Consider the following 22,337-nt stretch of genomic DNA (forward strand, 5'->3'; position numbering starts at 1 on the left):
GATTCTTCGGCTCGAGCGGCCAGGCAGAAAAAACTATCGCTTCCCGGAATCTGTTGGGCGAAAAGAAAGAACGAAACGCGAGGAACGAGCTCGTACACGGCGCTTGAGCGTAAGAGAAAAAAAAAAAAAAAAACAGCTCGTTCAAAGAATACGCATGAACGGTGAATGAAATGAGAGAGACGAAGCGAACGACTGAACTTACAATGGAGCAGAGTTCTAAGAAGTACGGGGAAAAAACGTGTATTCCACTTTTTTATACACTGGATATCGAATTCCATTAACAGGTTGATACAATTTACGTAGGTTCTCAACTTTTCAATAATTTTATTTCGCTATTTTATTTTATAGATAGTTTGGAAAAAATAAAAATGGAGCTCAATTTCTTTCTACACGATTTTACTCCGTTCTCTTGGACTCTCGAGTTTGCTTACACCATGTTGAATTCATTCGTGTCTGTTTACCAAACAGACGTTTTTTCTCACGAGCTTTGGGGTCCCGGTTACCGCGGTGCCGTCGCGAACCCCATGAACACACGGTGCTCCACTAAAAGGCATAAACACACACACGTAACGTGAACGCGGCCGTAGCGCGAAGAGTTTAGGAAAAGAGAGCCGAGAATTTGGTAATTCGAGAAGCATAATCGGATCAGTGTCGCGTTTCGCGAGCCTGACAAATCACGGCCAGGACTCCTTCGAATCCTCCTGGCCTCGTTACAGGGGATCAGCTGTTTTTATCCCATCCCCCTCCTTCGGGATACACGCGAGCGGAAAATTGGCGTAACGAGTCGATAAGCGTTTTCATCGAACGGCTTGATAATTACGAGAAAATGTAATTGGCGATTGCGGCAAGATCGTGGGATTCTTTTTATTTTTCTTTGAATCTATCGGCGTATACTTGAGCGGTGTAAATGAATTATAAATGTTTTACATCGTACATCAACGATGGGAATTGTGTACCATAGATTAGGAATGAAAGGAGCTGTTGTATTTAGCGTAGAAATATTTTATTGACGAGACGTTTTTCGACGCTTAAGAGGCGCCAGTATTGTCGAGTACCGTGTTGATTAACTCTGATGCAAGTCTACCATGTTTGGCAGTGTTATTAAAATGTACATGTCTTGAAACGATACACCGAGGACACTCGACCGCAATTCTTATTACGTATAAATTGAAAAGTATAAATATAAATGAATCTTGCACCTCATCGACCGCTTCACGGACCTTCTCTTAAAACTCAATATATTTGATACGCTGCTCTGATATAATCCCGTACACTCCCCTTCGTACCGTGAGTATTAAATACACGTCGTATGATTGGAAAGAAGAAGAAAAAAAAAACAGTTGGACTGGGTGAATCGAAAGTCGAGAAGAACCCAGCCCAGGGGGTTAATCTCGGTTGCTTAAAGGGTTGTAATTCATTTCGTTGATCTCGGTAGGTTCTCTGCTCGTTCAGATTACCGGATAAACCTCGAAGCAACCAACTTTGAATTCTCTCCCCTTATTTTCTCTACTCTTCTTCATCTCCTCCTTCTACTACGAGGTTCGTCTTCTTCTTGTTCGATCAATTTACCCGGAGAAATCGAAAGTGGTGGTGTCTTCAACGAGGGGGCAGGAGTTTTGGCTGTTTGCCGGCGGATCGTCTCGAGACCGCGAGTTTCTTCGGGTTCGCAAGAACGACACTTCGACTGATTCGCGAGGAATCGAAGCGGATACTCGATGATTCGGTCTGCTAACGATCGCGATGATGAATCACCACACGGTTTATCTTGATCGAGTGAAAGTAACATGAAACGATAAGTAATTTAACATCGACGTGAAATCTTATTAGTCTCTGATAATTATAACGTCTTACGACAGTGTTTCGTATTGGATAATCAGACAGAGGAGCAATTACGTGAGAATCCACTTTCGATTTAATTTTGATGGTTATAAAACTGGTTCATTTTCCAGTTTTCAAATACCACGTACAAGTATGTTAAATATTAAACAGATAGGCTAGCAAGCGTAGCCCTGTAACTGTTTCGCGGGAAAGGAATAATTGGGGTACGCCGCGTACACGTTTCGTCGACGGCTTAACGGTATAGACATTGACATTGTTATGCCTCGGGGCACAATAGAGAAGACAGCAGGGGTGTTTCGCAGAATTACGTAGGGACAGTGGACGGGTTAGGTCGCATAGCCCATTGTATCAACGCCTCGTTGCTGCATTGTAACCGGTGTAGCGTTTGGAAACGTCTTTCGTCTTAATACGAGTCGATTTCCATGAAGCCGAGGTTATATTACAACGAATTCAAGCAGGGTGGCATCTTCGAGAAGGTTTGTAATTAAGCGAGCAAACACTCTGCTGATTGAAAATAAAGTTGCTAATGAAGGTTTAATTATTTATGCGGGTATTCCTATCTGCTGGTATCTTCAATTAGAGCATTGTAATATAGGCGTGTGTAGGTATTAAAATTTTAATTGAATTGGCAGGATAATTTTCAATTCATCAATATGGGTTCTATCGAATTGCTTTGAATATCAAAGCAGTTATTGATCAGCTACCGGTAGAGATTCGAAAGGTGACATTTTAAGATCCTTTGTACAACAAAGATTTTAAGGCAGAAAATTCAATCAACATTTACGCTTCGTCCCTTGAATAGCATCTCGTGGTTCTCTTGCCAAGGACGAGCCATACAGCTTCGACGTTACGTAAGAATCGATCATCTTCGGGTATTACGCGGAGTTTAATGGCTCGTGGCTGTTTACTCTGAGAGGGAGCGATTCGGTCTGGGGAGAATCCCTCGTTACTATCGACAAGCTAGCTTCCATCTCGCAGTGGTGATTTATTGCGAAATAACAGGCTCGAAGTGTCCCGTGCCAGGTAAAGCCCCGACAATGTCCGGAACACCTACGAATTAACCGGATAAATGGTGCTTCCAGCGAGAGATCCGCTCGGTGACCGTGCGATTTTCATCCTCCCTGACTGCCGTTCAAACACTCCTCGTTCCGCCATCATTCTACCCTTTGCAATTATTCAAAATACCGTTTACTTTACGATTCTAGAAAATATTATACATCCTATCGAACGGAACGTAATCTTGACAACTTGTCACCCTGTTGATGAATTTATTCGGAAATCTGATGATATACTGCATCGTCTTGATTGTAGTTAAATAAGGAAAGTTAAAACAGTCTTCCTTATTTGTCGATAAAATTGAACAAATTACTGTGATTATAGGCAGCTCATTTATGTTCTATTTAGTTAACGAAGCATGCATTTTTTAAGGAATATAGACAGTGTAAATGCAATACTTTGCAAACGTTGAAAGTAATATAAAAAGGCGCAGATTTTTCGACGAAACCGGGGTGGCACGGTTTTTCGCCGTCGGTTTATCAATGCCACGAACGATCTTCGCTTCGTTAAAACGTAATCGCGTTCAATTATCCGTGCAAAGTGTCCGACCGTTTGGGTCGGATAATCGAGGTCGCGGCGTAATTTGAATAAACCACCGCGAAAAATCCAACGATGCGTATCGCGGGTAAAAACGAACCGTTCAACGAGCTCGTGCTTTCGTCGCGTACCAGGTGGAAAAATATTTTTCATCGAGCGAATTCCATGCTTCGAGGTAGACTCGGAGTGCTCGGCAGCCGAGAAGAAAACGAAAGAGTTATCCAGGGAAAAAAGGAGAACTGCGAAAGCGAGTGGAAGAAGAAGAAGAAGAAGAAGAAGCGTGTCGAGGATTAAGCGTAAAATCAGCGACGTCTGGGCCCATCCTTTAATCCGACCGAATATTAACCAGATTCACGTTCTCGTCCTCCCATATTTCGCCGGTGACGGCATCCTTCGGCCCACGGTGAACAGCTATCACCGTCACGATGAAAATAAAAAAATAAAAAGTAGATGCAGGATTAAAAGGAAGAAAAAAAAAGAAGGAAACGGAACGAATACGTCGAATCGCGAGATTATGCGGATTCGAAGGGACGCGTGTGTACGCGCCACTGTGGCAACACTCGCAGGGTAGGTAGGTGGTGGTGGCGAGAAGGCGGGGGTGAAAGTGCGGAGCGGGATGAGAGAGAGTCATAAAATCGAGCGAAGTGAACGCCACGAGGGAGACACTGAGTGATGTCGGTGACAGCCGCCTCCCTGCCCTTCTCCGCCTCCGCCGCCTCCTGTCGCTATTACTCACCCAACGCCGAATACCATTCAAAGTTCGAAACCGCACGTTCGCGACCCAATTCCTGCCCGGAGTCAGCTGTTCGTTCGGTTCATTCAAAGTTCGATCGACCGACGCCGGTTGGTCGTTCTGTGGCCGTACGCGTTGCGTTAATAACGATGGGAATAAAAAAAAAGAAGAAGCAACAATAAAACGAAACGATATTTAGCAGGAGAAAGTCGAGGGCTTTCCACCCTCGGTCTCCTCTGTCGATGGAATAACGATGCGTGTGATCGAAAGCGACACTGGCGATATAGCGGTGCTCCGAATCGTACTTTCGACTATTTCGTCAAACTTTGGAACCGTCCGACGGCCAGCGTTTGGTCTCGTTATTTAAGACATCGAGCAATCGCTCCGAATTCCTCTGCCAAGAGCCACGGCACGTTACCTCGTGCCCTATCCCGCGGGTATTCTACTATTTTTGGCGCGATACGCGCGCGGTCCCTCGCCAGAGCCGCGGGAGAAATTTGTAGAGCACTCGAGGATCTGTAGGTGGCATTGACGTAGACGATGTCCACGTAATGGCACTGTGTTTCATGGTGTCGATGAAACAATCTCGTAGAATACATCAAGACATCACAGGTCAAGAATTCGTTGCACGTATTCCTTAGAAAGGAGACTCGCGTCATACGTGGTAACACTTATTCGTCGTATCACGGCCACGTGAGATGATAGAGGTTCTCAATCGCGTTACATGGAGGAACGATTCTAAAATACGAGTTCGTTATATTCTGGTGCTCGTCGTCCTCTCGACGTCGGTCAGTAGCGGCGGTGGCGGCGGCGGCGGCGGCGTCGTCGTCGTCGTCATGATCGTTCGTCGGCGGTCTCGTTGGTAGTGGTGTAGCGATGGCGGAGAATCCCGTGGTTCGCGAATTCGCCGTGACGGCGTTGCGATCGTAGGGTTTAGTGGTGGGGATATAGGCGGTACCAGGGGGCGCATTGGCCGCGCTCGGTGGGCGTGCCCGTCCGCCTCCCACTCCTTGGCGTAGCGCGGCGCTGATTGACAGTTGGCGAACGACTGCGGACGGCGCAGGATCTAAAACCGCGCTAGGCGCTGCTCTCCACGCTCGCTCGGTCCGCTCTTCTCTTTCCCGTGGATATACTACCGGTGCTTTTTCGTGGGGGAAGAACTCGAAACACGCATATTCCCGTGGCTGCTGCCTTTGCCCGCCGGCCCGCGCGCAACATATACCTACACCAACCAACAACCTTCCACCTTCTGTCCGCCGGAGTTACGACGAGTGGCACACGCAGTAGTAGTTACGGTTAGGGAGGAGGGTCGCCCGCCGTCTCGCGGACAGTTCTCTCTCTGGCGCGTCTCCTCTTCTCTCTCCTCACTGCGTGACCGGTGTTGGTTCGTTCGTTCGTTCGTACGTACGTTCGTTCAGTAATCGCCGCGAGGAGGAACGCGCTTCTTCTTCCGCGACTCCGTTCGACGCAACACGCGTATCATTAAACGCCGTTTCGTTTATCAGTTTGAACGCGAACGCCCGGTGTGTGCCCTCTGTATCGTGTGGCCACGTTTCAAGGAACGGCAACCTCGGAGATCTATCGACGCGGGACAACCGAGGAATCGGTCGTGGCAACGTCGCCTCACCGTCGCTCGACATTTCGCTCGTGTCGGGCGCGTTGTCGCGCCGATCAGCGCGGCATAGATCCTCTCTGGCTGCCCGAATCGGCCCCAGTGAGAACAGTTCGTTTGCCCGCACCTACGACTGCACGAGCATCCTCGAGAAATCCCTCTTTGTCTACGGTTTACGCGTGTTACGTTACGTGGAACGGGGGCCACAGTGTTTGGCGCGCGCGCGCCGCCATCCCTCCGAGCTCTGCTCCGTTTCGCTCGGCAACGAAACTACGTCGGGAAAAGGATGCAAACGTGTTTTGGTTCCGTCAGTGACATACGTCCACCAGGTGTTTACTCGTGTCGTTATATGTGAAAACAAGAGTGAAAAATCAACGGTCAACCGAGTTGTCCGACGGCGAACCAAATAGGAAGTCGAGTGAACAAAAAAGAGCAGGGAATAGTCGTGTCCGTGGTGATCTGTACGTATCGTCGGTTCCGTAATCCTTTGGAGCAGCGTGATCGTGACGAGTCGTCCGTCGGGTTCAACGAGATACCAGATTCTAGTTGTCAGTCGTGTTATCGTGTATCCGCGTGGTTCGCGTGCGATCTCGTTCGTGTGATCGTTATATCGTCGCGCATTACTCAACCGAGAGAGAGAGAGAGAGAGAGAGAGAGAGAAATAAAGGAACTCGATTGAAACGTTTTGAAAACGGATCGCAATAGATACCAAGTATACGATAAACAGCGTGCAAGGAAAGGGACCACGTGCTGGACAAGAAGAGACGAGGATAATGTCGCGATACTGACGAGCCACGAAGAGGCCAGCTACGCTCTCTGACCGTTTGGTCAGCGGAACTTCCGGCGGTTTGACCGCGACGATGAGGAAGCACGTGTGTCCGGCCGTAGCCGTGGTCCTGTTGCAACGTTCAAGCACGCGTGCCGAGCTCTGCTGACGCTCGGTCGCTTCGATTTCTCGCCGTCACAGCGTCTCGTCGCCGGTCGACTCGGATCCGGGGATCGTCGGGAAGCATCTACCCATCAACACCGTGCTCCGACTTAGACGACGCTTTTCTCTCAGCCCGATCGTCGACGGCAGACGCGAGGACCTGATTTTTAACACAGACACCGTCGGCTACCAGCCGACCGTTCGAAACTTGAAACAACCCTTCTATCCGTTTGTTCCTGATCGTCCGCCGACGGCAAAGTAATTCGCTGATTGCTCTCTCGGTCGGTGTGTAACCTCCGGTACGAGCCTGTAGTGCGACGAACCGGGATATATACGGGCTAAAACCGATCGCCGCGATAAGGCGAATCGACAAGTGAGGAAACCACTGTGAAAGCGGTGTGTGTGAAGTGTTCGAGGTTACTTGGTTATACTGTGGGAAAATACAGCCGCTACGGTGGCTCAGCACGCAGAGTTCCCCGGCGCGGCCAGGGCGTTCATGGCGCAGCCAAGGGTACGTCGATTCACTTATCATTTTTACCTCTTTCAATACCATCTTCGATTCTTAAACCTTTGAGTGCTCTACCGTGTTCACCTGGTGCGAGCTAAGTTCGCGCGATATCTTATTCGAGTGTTTCCAACGTTACTCCTGTGAATCGCCGCGAAATTCCTTCATTCCAGTGCTTCGAACATTATTTTGGGTGAATTTTGGGTCTTGTTCTTGCAATTGGCCAGCGTTTAATTCATAAATCAGAAGTAGCCACCGTGAATAACAGTGTTACGAATGCTTCGTTTGAATATAATGAAAAGTATTTAGCACTGAAAGGGTTAAGTGCGATGCTAATACGAATCCTTTCTTGCCCAGCGAAGGGTATAGTTTCGTAGTAACAGTGGGTTAATAGCGCGCGCTTGAAAGTTTGTGTCCGTCGGTCTACTTGGGAACTGTTCGATGGGAGGTTATCAAATTTTCTATCAATCGATGTAGAGATAGATGTTGGAGGTGCTTCTTAGTAGGAAAGGTGCGAGTGTAACGGGATCCCATCGAACAGCCGGTGGCTCGGGTTAAATCGAGTTCGAAACCGGCGACAAGGAACCCTCGAGTGTTTCGAGGTGTCGCGCGAACAGCCCGTTCGGTTCACTGGATTTGTACACAGATTCGAACGTACCTCGAAAGGACTTTATTGTTTACGTATACGAATTTTGCCGCGTATAGTAAGGTTCCAAATTATTGAAACAAATTGATATTCATAATCGCAGGAATTCTTCGCGTTAACTTCTTCTCGAATTTTCTGCATAAAACTCTTCAAGATTTCACGAATCTTCTGAGGGTGCAAACAGATCAACACCTTTGAAAATTACAACATTGGTAATATGAAAATTCACGCTTGTATTTTACAACAGTCGTTGTCTTCACTCTGATATCTTGGACAAAGTACAAAATCCACCGTGTTAATGTCTGAAGATTTGTCGCGCAGAATAGCCCCATTAATTTTGTCGAGCGATATATTTTATACATTCATCTACATACTTTCACGAGGTATCTTACAAAACACTTAGTTATTAGCATAGCGATTGATGGAAACGACAAAGTTGCTTGGTCGAAATTTTTGCTACGATATACGTATGACGAGAAAATAGTTGACAAAAGAGCAATGGAGCGAAGTATATTTGCGCGCGGGAGAAGTGGTCGTCGATCTCTTGGAAACTCGTTTCCAAACGATCCGTCCTGGAGAAACTTTCCTGCAATTGGACAACCCGAAATTATCATTTTACATGAATATCGCGTTCAGCCCCGATTGGCGTGCCGTCGAGATGCACGGTTCGAATCGATACGCGAGAGTGCAGCTCGCAGATACTGCCGTTCGAGGAATTGATTACGATTCTTGTCATCGACGTGGCGATTTTGTTCACGCAAGGATCGCTCGATTCCAGGCCACCGGTTACTCGAACGCCATCCCGATTTCCACTTGTGCCGTCTCGATAGGTGAATCGAAATGGAGCAGAGAAACATTCCGACCGTCGGACATAAGAGACATCCACTCGATGGAATATTTTTCCTTCATCTTCGCTTTTATACGAATTTTTAAAAGGAATATCAGTGTTCGAAGTTTGGATTTCAAATGCATCGTGGCAATATAGGGAAATGAAAGTTGAGAATTTTTTCATTATTAATACTTCAACGCGTTAGCTATCATTTGTACGTGAACGTCGTTTGAATTTTCATAGGAATCCAGTTGTCATATTATAAAAAATTTTCTAGCTTGGAATTATAGTTTCAGCACGATAGTCAAAGTGTTAAATAACATAAACCCTTCTTCCTCCTAGTTTAATTCAGTGTATTTGAAAATGAGTGTTATCGTTTACGAACAAAGTTCTTCCACGCGAGCGATACAAGCTCCGTCGATCCTCGTGTTATCGTATCGTCCTTAGTCCTTAACGAATATGAATTATGGTCTCGGGCTCTTCCGTTTATGAGCATGCTAATCGACTACCCAAACATTCTCCAATACTGGTACTTCTCATAAGTATATTTATATACGAGAATAACCATCGTTTAGAAAATGATTTCCTTCGTGAAACAACGATAAACGTCGACGTGGAAGTTTAAATTGGTGCAGTGCAAATTTCGACAACAGTTAAAGTGTTGAAAACTTAGTGATAAATAAGTGAGTTTCTTTGCATTTTTTCAACCGTGTAATGATGCAAATCGAGAATCACGATGTATCGTCCTTGTATAAGGGTTAGCTGATCAGGTTTTTCTCGGATTCCAGGGACATTCACGTTTTTATCAAGCTCGACCAAGTGAAAACGGTATCGGTGTTGATAAAGAGCTTTACGAGATCGCCGATAAGCGTCAATCGCTCGCGTGCCAGCCGATTTTCAAGTGACGGAACGCACCTCTTGTTCAACCCGATCTACCGTCGGATTTCTTCTATTTCGATGGAACAGTTTCCTCATCTTCTTATGAATTCAGAATTATTAATTAATGACTTCGTTTATTAGCATTATTCAAATGAAATTTGGGCATTTTGGAGTCGATTCGTAGAACGAGTGATTAAAAAAAAAAAAAAAATTTATTCATAGTGTGTTTCTTCAGTGAATCGAGTGTTTCTCAAAATAAGTGTTAATATTACAAATATTTTTCAATATTCTGAGTGTTATGTGTTTTGGAGCAGAACAGTCAATCGAGTAATTTCAATAATTAAACTTTCTTCTATTCTATAATTTTGACACACTTTGTGTATTAGGTCGTCAGAAATCAATTTTGCTAAATGATTCAAATCTTTTGTTAATCGAAGTAATTTTGTGGAAAGTTATTAAGGAATATGTGTTTCGTAGCGCATGTGCACCGTGCAAAATGAAAGACGTCACAAGTTAATATTCTAATATGTATGTAGAATATATAGAAGTTTGTAGAAAATCGTGTTGTCACGCTTCGATAGCGTATTGTGATTTATCCGGCCTCTCAGAGGTATTTGAATAGAAATGGCTTACGTGTCGAATGCGTAATTCGAAGCTCGGTGCTAAATACAGACAATTTTATCTGAATGATTTTGCGCAGGTGAATCGAATACACGCATCAAGTGTTATATTTTTGTTACGTTCGATTACCAGTTTCTAAGTATTGACATAGAAAATCAATTTCCATAATACGCAATTTGATGAAGTATTCGTCGCAGAAAAGTTTCATATAAATAACACATGAATAACCATAAAAATTCGATAAAAATTTCATATAAAGGAGTGTATAAGTAAAAAATTCAATATTACGTAAATATCAAGTTTGCATCAATAAAAGTAAATACTTGAAAATGCATTCATAGACGCAACGTTTACCTTACGTTTCATACCTTTGTTTCAGTCGTCCAATAAATCATGTAAGAATTTTTTGCAATACGACAATTCAGTTTTATTTCTATCTGCAAACCACGTATCTGACAAAGTTTTTACGGAAACTTGCGGAGTAATGATAGATTCCTCGACTGAGACATTTTTTCCCTCCCACCGTTTGTTTCTTTTCGTTATTCACCATCGGATCATACGTGTCCCCTCGAATCGTTTCCACGTTGGTCATCGTCCACTACAGACTTTAATTAAAACATAACTCACCACGTTACCTCTTGATACCCGTCAAACCGCGACCATGATCGATAACAGGAAAAAACTATCCAGTATTGGTCGCACCAGCGAATGCTAGTTGTTTCAACACCATCGTTCCAATCCGTTCGCGCAATCTATTTGTCTTTCGAGTCGCGACAATGATTTAAAACGGACCACCGAGTCGTGAAACATTGAACTCACAAAATTTCATTCATAAACGCCAGGCAGGAGGTATGCAAAATTTTCCATCATTCTTCAGACAATTTTCATCGCATTGGAATATATTTAATGGTGCATATTTTCTGCATATTGCACTCGAATTGCAAACGTGGGGAGGAGAAAAAAGATGGGAAACAAATGTGCAAGGTAGCCATCGTTCCGTGTAGAAGCGGAAGCGCTGACGGGGAGGCTTCTGTGCGTTTAATTGCGCGAGTCCAGGCCAGCGTGGAAATAATAAGAGGCACGGATTGGTCCGTTCGTCCAAATAACACGGTGCATCGACGGCGTCTCAATCGGTCTTCTCGAATGGCGATGCGCTCAATTTTACCGCGCGTTGCACTCGCTAAATTGCCCGGGGAAAGAGCTGCGTGTACTCGTTCGTGCACGCGTGCGAATTTCTTAACCCCCTTCCCCGAAATTGCAAAAACGTAATTCGTCAACTTGAAGCATTTATCAGGTGATATTCTTTCCTCTTCTTTCAAGTATTAAAAATTCTTAGTCTCTATGAATAACATCGAGCAGCTTCGATTTTTCTCCCCCTTCCCTTGTCGCGTCGAACCCACAGCGATTATGTATTTACCGGCGTCCATCAATCACTTTCGCTCTCCCGATCGCCATGGATATCGGCCTTTAGCCCGCGGATTAAAGTCGTATCGATTTCTCGTGCGTTCCATTCGCTCCAACAGAGACGATATCCTTTTTTTCTCTGTCTGATCTTCGGTTTTGAATAGACTTCGACAGTCCTCACGGTGGATCCTCGGTTAACGGTGCTCACGTTCGATGATGGAAAACGAGTCGAGCGAAAAGAAAGTTGCTTAAGAAATTTCCGTGTTTTCGAGGATTATTTCAATGTTCGAAGCCTTCTGCGCGGAATAATGAATTTAGAATTTGGAATCCATGGAAAAAGATCGACAATTGAAATTTGGGTTGTAGTACAATAAGAAAAAGGGTATAGTTCGTTTGAAATCAATGTCCCATAGTATGTTTATGAGTCTGCAAGTAATTCAACGTAGACTCGAAAAACTGGGTTACCTGTATAAACGGTATACCATGAACGTGGGTAATTCCAAACAACATTTACCCTACTTTCGTTTTCAGTCATTCGTATACCTTTCAGTAGCGTATCACCAAATGAATTTCACCTATCCACTTCAAAATGCAAATAAAAATTAAGTTAAAAATTGTTGGCATAAAATTATGAAGAATTTTCAGATTATTTATTTAGCTGGTAAATAGTAGAAGCGTTTTAATTCCGAATTCTCATTAATCTGTCGATTCGTTTGAGCAATTCAGAGCTTAAGAGTGAGAAAAAGAGTGAGTTCGATGCTTCTTCCAGATACAAGCAGGCACATGGCGGTGTCCGAATGCACGCGTGTACGTCGCGATGTTTTCCAAATGTCGACATCAATCAGAAAATAACGAATAGTCTCGGTAAAACCCTTTCTCCCTCTTTCTGTCAGCTTCTTTCTTCGTCCAGGAATCCCAACCATATTTCTGCGACCACTCTCGTCCTCATCCTTAGGCTCCATTCACAACTGCTTCTACCCGTATAAATTTCCTCGAACGATTAATAAGCAATTACTGTGAAACGCGATACACAATCGATATTAATTGGAGCAAATTGATCGAATGAAAATCCGTAATACATGTTACGTTGATTTTCTTCAACGAGTTGCTGGAAATAAGGCTTTCCCTTGAAGCACCGAATTTATGATTAAAGCTTCACGATGTTAATTCGATAGATGCGGAAGAATTGATGAACTCTGCTAAATAAATATTCATAAGATTCGTACATTATTCCCGTGAAAACGTTTTCCATCGTTTCCAGTATTTTCTACTAAAATTAGATCGTGTATACATCTCGTACTAGATCAGTTAATCATCCCCTTATTAAATCGTGGAAACTCATCCATTTTAAACTTACTTATTTATGTACATGAGTAAAACAATTTCTTAATATACAATGATAAGTTAACGCTATCGCTTTGAAATATGGATAAAGAATCGTGTAAAATTGTTTAATGAATTGCTGTATTTAATGTAATTATATTAACCATAAGTATAAAATGTTTCACTGGAAAAAAAAGATGAAACGCTTGAAACGAATAATTAAATTAAAATCATATGTTAGTCGTGTTACATGGAAAATTATCGACACTTTTATAACGAGAGGAAGAATTTGAATGCATCGTTGTCCAATCGAAAACACCGCACGTTTTCACCCCATAACCGCGATTCCCTTAATCCGTCCTGCTGTCATCGTCGCAGTCCACGGATGCTTATCAGACGCGTTTGAATATCTATTTTGCATTACGTTTCATCACATTAGCGTCGATCAGAAGTTTATACGAGCATTAGAAGTAAGCCTGTAAGCTCAGCGGTGTCGACGACCCCCGGGGTAGCCAGTGTGTTAATATAGGACACTAACTTCGTGTGCACGATACAACACGCGACGATGAAACGAATTTTTATTTATTCCATGCACATTTATCGTAATATTGATTAAAATACAGAAAATAGAAAATTAACTTTTTCCAATTACTTCCTACAATCTGAATGAAATTGTATATAAAGATTCTTCCCTTATTATTATTGAAATCCCTTCCCGATTTAATTGCCACATTTACAAATATACATAGATCAATTTGTGTTTCTGAAATTGAAGAACCGAGTCGCTCAGACGCTCTCCCTCGAATCTTAATGACGTTCGATAATTAATAGCCGGGCGGAGAGGGCCTCGATGTTCCACGATTTCGAAATTGATTTTGACGGCAAGGGTGAAGCCAGACAGAGATAGAGAGAACGGGTTATCACGGCTGTTTACCTCGACGCTTCGAAAAATCCGCCGACGGCTGCTCTTCGATCATCGACTAATTTTCTACCTCCTCTGGTTTTTCGTCGATTTATATTTCCTACCGGGAGTAATCGAGCGCTCTGTTGCTGGTAATATTGATCGAGAAAGGTAGTTTCTTCCGCCTCGTGGTCCCTTTTCTTCCTGCCTTGATTTATATCGAGACGTTTAAACACACTTCGCTTCACCTATCCGCTCGTAAATGAGCTACGTTTCTCGAATCGTTCGATTTTAGTGTTAATCAATTAATTATATTAAGATCAGGGCATATGAGATTCATCCTTTTCCTTTGAGTCTCAGGGATACCATACTAATACCCAAATTAATTCATAATATTTCTGAACATTAATGTACGCTTGCTGTGGGGTAATCAGATAAGGAGACTTGTAAATATTTTGAAAATCGGCTGGCTATTAGGCGAATTGAATATTCGGAAAAGGTTACACGGTATGATGTACGCGCTATTGTTTTCCTACTGCGTGGCTCAATTACCTCCTCTAATTACTTCTTTAGTTTAATTATCTCCAGCTAACTGATTCGTACAAGGATCTTTGTAATCTAATTTATATTGGAAACTCGCTCGTTTTGAAGCTTCTTACAGTATTAAGTACATTAAGAAATAATATTTAAAGGGATAGAATTTAATTTGAAATTATCGCTTAGAATTTTTTTGCAAATCGTTCACGTCGTTGAGACGCTTCGAAGCTGTTCAGTCTCTCATGAATATTTCATCACGGTTGTGCCAAAGCGCACCGTGAAAATTCCTGCCAAATAATTTGCCTTAGTTGTGAACGAACTTTAATCCTCGACCTACAACGGTGAATGAATTAAAATGATGGAACCCGGATATCTATGGTGATGGAAAAATTTCATTGAATAGAATTCTTCTCTCCTTTTTCATAAAAATTTTTGATGGAAAAGCACGTTGAATTTGTTGTTCCTTTTTGGTAATTTATTTTACATTTTGGTGTTTGTGCGTCGAGGAAGAGAGGTGGTTTTATGACTGGATAAATATTGGAAAAATGTGAAGGTATCGAGATTGATATCATTTCAATTCGCCTGTTTTATTTTCAATTTTTATCGCGCGATATATTGCCACGATAAATCATGCATCGACTCGATCAGTTGTTTAACACTTTTAATGGGATAAATGAAAATTCATTCACATAAAGTTAAATATTTGATTTTTTTCTCTTGTTCGAAACACTGGTATGCCCAAAGGTGAGCAACAAGCGAAATCGTAAAAGGAGTTGTAGAAAATGGAAACTTTGCTGGACGTTTTCGCGATGTCACCTTGGCTAACGGTTGTAATTAAGGATTCTCGATTACGATGCACGTCGACTTGTGTCCCCGTTCGTTTCGAGAGGCACACGCACATCGGGTCTCGATAACCACGAATAATATCCTTTTTCTCCCTTTTGTTTTTCGTGTTTCGCTACCCTGATAAAATTACCGTCCGGCCCTCAGCCTGACGACCGAGCCGCGTAATTAACGATAATAATCAGTTCGCTTTCGTTTCCGCGATGCCTTGACAAGAAAATCATTGCCTTCCTCGTTCCTGATCCCTCGTGTCCTCTCGATTCGCACGAGCATTCCTTCAACGAATTTCTCCTCCGTTTACTGTTGATCTTATAAAATTCACACATCAATTATCCTTTTGCCGATTATATTCTTTGTAATTGAATTCGAATTCATTTTGAAGAATTTCAACCCTTTCGCTCCGATATGTTCGAGATATTCTCTATCGAAAATTTCAACGAGGAAAAGAACATTATTTCTCTGTAAATCCTTCGGCTGCAATTATTTTTACGATTCGTAACCGGTGTATTTTTGGTCGTGCGTCCAATTCCGTTGACATTAGTGTCTCGAAGTGAGCGGAAATAAATTTTGCCTATTTTTACGCGATCGTTCGACGGACGATTTGCGACTCGGAACAAGGACGTTCGCACCTTCTATTTTTAATAGGGTAAAATCGATGCGTGTCTCATTCTCGTTCTCTCGTATCAAAGAGAAAAAAACGTTACGACTTAAACTGTGAACACGGTGTTACTTCGGTATCTGAATTGACGTGGTCAGTTATCGCGATTATCGAGGCCTGTTAATGCGGGATAATAATGATCGATAACACTATGCGCCCACTTCTGCGGAACGGTATAATAAAATCTGTCTATAAGGTTGCTTTACACCCCTCGTCTACCCTATTTTTAGGCTTTATAAGCTAATCACCCTTTTGATTAAAAAACTCAATTTCTTACAAAAGGGTTGGCACGACGATGGCGATAGAAAGCGTAATTACGTTCGATTAGCAATTGTTCTTTCTTTTTAAGCTTGTAGATAGAGATATAGTGTACGAGGAGGATTGCTCGAGCGGAAGTGATGGTAGGCATCGATCGTAAATTTCCTTGGGTCGATAGCGTTCGTTCGGTCGCGTTTTCTCAGGACCGTACGAACATCTGCCGATGAATGGTCCGCGTTAATTACAAGCACGTTACGAGCGACGATCGATAATTCACGCTAATTTTTTCTTTTTTTGCTTTGTGGTGGTTTCAGTATGACGATGGCGGGCTGCACGGGGGTTACCTCGAGGGCGGAGGTGGCGGCGGTGGCGCAGGGCTGTACGATCCGCACGGGAGCGCCCGAGGTGTACCGGGCCTACATCACAGTCCACACCTCGGCGGTATGGGGCCAGCACACCCCCAATACCCACCACCCCCGCCACAACCACCCCAACACGTACTCGCGGCGGCAGCCGCGGCTGCAGCATCTGCGGTACCCGATGTCCATAAACGCGACAAGGACGCGATCTATGGGTGAGTGAAATTTTATTTTCTTATTCGTTCATGGACCTCTTGATGTAAATAATAATGTGACACTTTATAGTATAATATAAAATACAATGCAGTATTTAGGACATATATTTATTACATAATAATTATTATTACCTTCAGTTCGTAATTCCAATTAATGGGAAAGAAATGAAAATTTTCCAGTCATTCAACGTCATGCTTTTGTTTGACCTCTTTGCTGTTTCTTGCCAAGCGTTCTGATGCTTAGAATGGTACAGTGTTAACATGTTAGAAATTCCTTTAGTATCGATTAGAAAAAACGTTGCAGTTTCTATTGATAATATTTTTTACTGAACATCGAGTTCATGTAAATGGGAGGAATGAAAGAAATCGGGAAGAAAAAGAGGCGTTCCAAGTTCCGAACGTAGGAAACACCGTACACTCGATGTAATAACGATCTTAACTTGAGTATCGCGTTGAGGAGAGTAATTAAAGGCGGAGCAACGTGTAGAAAATATTACAACGGCGTAATCGCACGATAAAGCAGGATTATATAGATGGTATGAAATTAGAAAATATGTAGAACGGAAGAGGGTTATAAAAGATAAAACGTATTAACTATTCGAATACCTAACTCGGCTAGCGTATTAAAGCATGTAAATTGTTTATAATAGACCAATAACTTGTTTCAGTAAATGTTTCTCAGATATCGCAGTTACAGGAACTAGAGTAACTAGTTTCAAGTTCCTTCGAAAAGGCAAATGGACTAAACGAATTTCGTAGGGCTAGCTTTTCTCGATCATTTTTCACGCTTTTCGTACGCATAGGGTCGCGTTTAACGCGAAGAAGGATCGACGAGAGAGTAAAATGAAAGAGAAGCTCGTTTCTGACGATTGGTGCCTCGTGGCACGCTTCTACCGAGCTGAAACTCGTCAATTGGCCGTTTTACGAAGCGGCTCGGCCGTGTTCCGGTGATTTATAGCCGCGAGATGGCCCGATTTCTGGTATACATCCTAGAACGGGAGCCTCATTATTTCGTGCACCCTGTAATTTGTCCACTCGTCGTGTGCCCCGGCCGAGGCTGAGCGGATTCCTCAGCATTCTCGGAACGCAACGGTCCTCTTCATCTCGGGGGTCGTTCCGAGGCGGACGGCAAAACGGCGAACCGTTCATTTCCTTCGGCCGTTTGATAAACTCCTGTTTACAAAACCGATCTCTCTGTGCACAGTCTCGATTGAGTCGTCCAGGTGAAATCGTACACCGCTGCCGTTTTCGTTGGCTGCCTACTACTATTTTTACCATCGTCGCCGAGCTCGTTTCTATCCTGATCGCGATCGAAATCGTCGATCGACTCGAATCGCTTTTACAGCGCTCGCTGGATGTTTACCTTATCCGTCGAATTGCGTTCACCACCGCGAACTGCGTAACCGTATTCGTACCTTTCGAACAGCAAACGATTATTACTCATTTTCAAAAATGGGAATTCCTTCTCTAGTTTGTCAATTTCATTCGACAATCGCACTCCTAATTCAAGCTTGTTAGTTCCATCTGCGTAGCTATTGTATAAATATGAATGAATACTGGAAGGATCAAGATTTTTCTCTAACAAGCAGCAAGCTTTCATTTTTCAATACAAAGTTACTCTAATTACATCAGTATAGAGTACGTCTTCATACTCAGCACGGTTAATCATTTAATAACGTGTTTCGAGATCAAGGAAATCGGTAGTGAACAGCTGGATAATGTCTCTCGTAAGTGTAAGCCGATTAAACATGCATAAATCGGGCGTTATCGTTGAAAGATCGAGTGGAAGAGAAAAATCGTTGGAAAGGAACGGTGATTGTTCAGTTTTACGTAAGTAAAGAACCGGGCAGACGTAACGCACAGGCGAATCTGCCAATCACCGGTGTATCTGAGATCCCTTATGCAAGGAGCATGATTGGCCGAGTCATTTATGGATTAAACGTCTTACGCAAATCTCCACGGTGAAACACGGCGACACCGCACAAGCACACGCTTGTGTTAACGTATAGAAACGCGGCAGCACCCGCAGGAAGTTGTCTCGATTTGACACGCGCACAACGTACCCGGGCCTGTTTAATATTCCATTTTTCTGCTCGACGATAATTAGTGCATTAGAGTGACGTTTCAGCAGACGAGCGGCTAATGAATATTAATGCGCTGTTTAATGGAATTGATTGGTGCGCGCAGGATCGTGATTACATCATACGTATTGCGATCGGACAGCCACCCGGGAAAACAGGATCTCTCGACATTTTATTTCCTGTGTCATGTTCGATGCACGAAGGATTCATCTATTTTTTTTTTCGTTTTCATTCTCGAACAGTGAATGAAACGAATTTTAGTTTTCGAGTGATTAATCGAAGTGTTGATAATAGCTAGATTTGTATTACGGATTCGTTTTTCACTCTTCTTCGATCGCAACAAGCAATTACCAATGACCACGTATAAAAAGGGCCGGCTTAAGGGCAAAGAGGATTGGAGGGGCACCGAGTCGAGGGCGGAAACCACAAAACCGCAAACATCCTCCGCGTCCAACGGACAATCATATCATTACCTTTTGCGGTCCCGTCATTCTGACACCTCGTTTCGACCCGTCATTTGTCATCGACGTTGCACTTTGCTGCACCGCGACCGCTTAAGAAGCCTGCACTTTAACTGCGCTTCGCTCATGCCCGCGGTTTTCCTCGTTGCACGAAACGCACATGAATCGTACCTTATGGGGCGCGTTTCTTCTTTGAACATTTACATATTCAATGTCATTCCACTTGGATTTTTTTTATTTCTGAATATATGAAACAGGAAGTGAAAAGTTTATTTGCGATTACGTTTACAATTGGGAAAGCGGGCTTGATTTTCGACGATAAAATAGTAAGATTGATCCTCTGGCGTCCATACTCGAGGTGAAAGCGATCATTCAATATTTATACGTTTTTTCACAGCGTATGCCATTGATCGAACGTTTCTACCGCGTGGAAAGCAATCTTTAATGTAAACATACTTTCTCGTATTACCCGTGCATTTTTCAGAGGGAATAAATAGACAGTAATCATCAGTTCCTGGTGCACCGAAGTACATCAAAATTTGCATACGTTCCTTTATCATTCGCTTCGCGATTAAACACCCAATTATACCCAAAGACGATCGAATAAATTCCGGCAAAATAACCTTCGCTTTCATCTTGGATCCCCAATTAAAACATTACTGTCGCTCATTAATTCGCCTGTCTCCCAAGGAACACCGGGCTTCGCCGATTAACTCTATGCTCTCGAATGAATTCACAGGCAGCGATAATCGTTCGCCAGTTACGCAACGATTACCGTTCGCCATAGAACCAGGCACCAGGTGCATCCACGTCGACGAGTCCTCCTTTTCTTCTTCACCGATTCACAGCCACTTCTGGCCGGGTACAATTAGGCTAATAGGTGAAAATAGAAATTCTCTAGGCAACACCGATCGAGGGAGATGGAAGATCGCGTAGAAAGCGGCGCGGAACGCGTACGAAGATGAAACGGGCTTCGAAAATAGGGTTCGACTCGGTTCCTTTCGGAGGACAAGAAGGCACAAGGGAAGCCCTTTTTTCTGCCGATCGACTAGGTGGGCCGCGTTCGGTTCGCAGAGTGGTTGCTCGAACAGCGGCCACGTCAATTTGTCGAAATTCGTTCCGAATCGTTTTATGTCCGCCACGCCGCGAGACGCGATCCGCTACCATGCGTACACAATACCCGTGTGCCCATAACGTTACCACCTATCCTCAAGGCTCGTTCCCGAACCGTTTCTTCGACGATTCGTCTCGACACCGTCCGAGGATGCGTAAAAATTGCTCCCTCTGCCGAAACAGAGAAGGTTCACGGTATCGCGATGCACCTACACCGAGAAATCCTTCTGTTTCTCGTCTGAGAATTGTTTCACCATTAGAGCGAATTAATTGAGCGATTACTAATGCTGGTGCTGGAGAATCTTTAGAAGCAAATGAAAGGACTATATTTCCTACAGAAAATTATATTCATAAGGAACACCGCGAGGATTTCCCGCCAAAACTGTGCTAGAAATTATAATGAAACAATATTATTGTTATTGCACTCTGCATGGAAATGCAACTGTGCACGGCACAAGCTTCGCCGATCGCGCGAACCTCGAAAACTGGTATCGAAAATTGTACGATATCGGTAATATCGGTGATATTTTATTAGCGTCGCGATAAAGTGATTTTCGAGCGGCACGTGCCAGCTCTCATAGATTTCAATTGGCACGAACGACGCGACGTATAAACGCATTTTTTTCGTGATTTATCGCGTCAAGTGGATCTGTACGCATATAAGCGTCGATCTTGTATTTGTGTTTTTTTTTCTTTCTTCCCCCAAAATCAGCAAATACCTCGGTTACGAACATATCAGAGGCGTTTTTTAAATCACAAGTGTAGTCCGTTTCGGTTGCATCGGCCTCGTCTAATCTTATCTTATCCAGGGATCCTCCTAATGCCACGGTAACCGTGTTCCGCGTGTAACACGACCGAGAGCACAGTGAAAATATTCTTTTCTTGTAAACGGCGACGAAAGAAGCTACGTTTACGAGCGAATCGATTCATCGAGCCGGTAATTAACGCGTCGAACGGAAAACATAGTATCGCGAGATTCTTATGGATAGATCGGACACCTTCGTTAATTGCCGTCGGTTTTTTTTTTTCTAGCTTGACGTTGATTGCCTCTTGAGCAGCAATTACTCAATTAGAAGAGTGTCGGGAAAATATTGCGGTTAACAGCGGGCAAAAAAGCACGTGTCGAGGTACGGGAACGAATAGGTTAGAAGTTGGCGAATTGATCGAAGAGAATCGATCGCCGTCGGATCGCGAACGGGTTACTTCGAACTGTAGTGGAACTGGAAATATAAATTACCTTCCAGTGAATTATGTTTTAGTTAACATATTCGCGATTGCTGGTGTGTTACTACACGTAACTTCTTGACTTGCAAATTTCTTTATCTCGAATATTTGTGTAATTACCTTCTTAATATTTTTTCGTTACAAATTTCTCGTGTTTACCGTTGGCTTAATAAAAAAACATTATAGAGTTTCAAATTTTAAAATCGTGAAAAATTGATCGGTTGTAGCAGGATTAATTGTTTTGGAATTTGCAGTTGAGAAATTTGCAACGTGTAACCTTTAATGATAACGTTAATTTTAAATAATAACACACGACTATTATACAGTGAAAATATATAGCTCTCGTAACTCTCTTATTTTTCCTACGTTACTAAGGACGTATGCATATTTTTTATTTAATCAGAAATGTTCGAATATTCATTTTTTTTACACTCAATAATATATTTTTGTCACGGTGAATAAAGTTAAAATTTCATTAAATATTAAAATCGAGCTATGCATGTACGATGTTTCCCTTAATTCATCATTTTGCATATCTCACATTTTTGCACGCCTCTGACACGTGTTTACCGTACAAGGATTCAACCGATTCGTTCTCCCTTGTAAGTGTTAAAATCTCTTTCTCCTTTTTCTCGGTGGTCGTTTGCTCGGATCCTGCCACTTGTCCAATAATCGTGTTCCAATCAGCGATATCGTTGACCGATCGCGCGGATTAATTTATTGCGCCTCAGATAAACCGCGATCTTTGCTCGTTTTCCACGTTCCTGAAGAAACG

At 43.2% G+C, this 22,337-nt stretch overlaps 1 protein-coding gene across 6 annotated transcripts in view; it reads left to right on the forward strand.

Annotated features, from left to right (window-relative positions):
- The window catches only part of hth (Meis homeobox homothorax), a 369,553-nt gene that overhangs the window by 27,865 nt on the left and 319,351 nt on the right, over nt 1–22,337 (forward strand). For 2 of the 6 annotated variants that reach the window (XM_034321376.2, XM_034321379.2), the window contains exons 1-2: nt 4,729–7,216; nt 16,424–16,683. In XM_034321376.2, coding sequence (XP_034177267.1) covers nt 7,202–7,216; nt 16,424–16,683 — 275 coding nt within the window. In that variant the 5' untranslated portion in view covers nt 4,729–7,201. Of the gene's footprint in view, nt 1–4,728; nt 7,217–16,423; nt 16,684–22,337 lie in introns of those variants that run through there. The other 4 variants (XM_034321375.2, XM_034321377.2, XM_034321374.2 and 1 more) reach the window with 4 other exon arrangements.

The sequence above is a fragment of the Osmia lignaria genome, chromosome 12 (genome assembly GCF_051020975.1).
Source record: "Osmia lignaria lignaria isolate PbOS001 chromosome 12, iyOsmLign1, whole genome shotgun sequence".
Classification (NCBI taxonomy): Eukaryota; Metazoa; Arthropoda; class Insecta; order Hymenoptera; family Megachilidae; genus Osmia; species Osmia lignaria.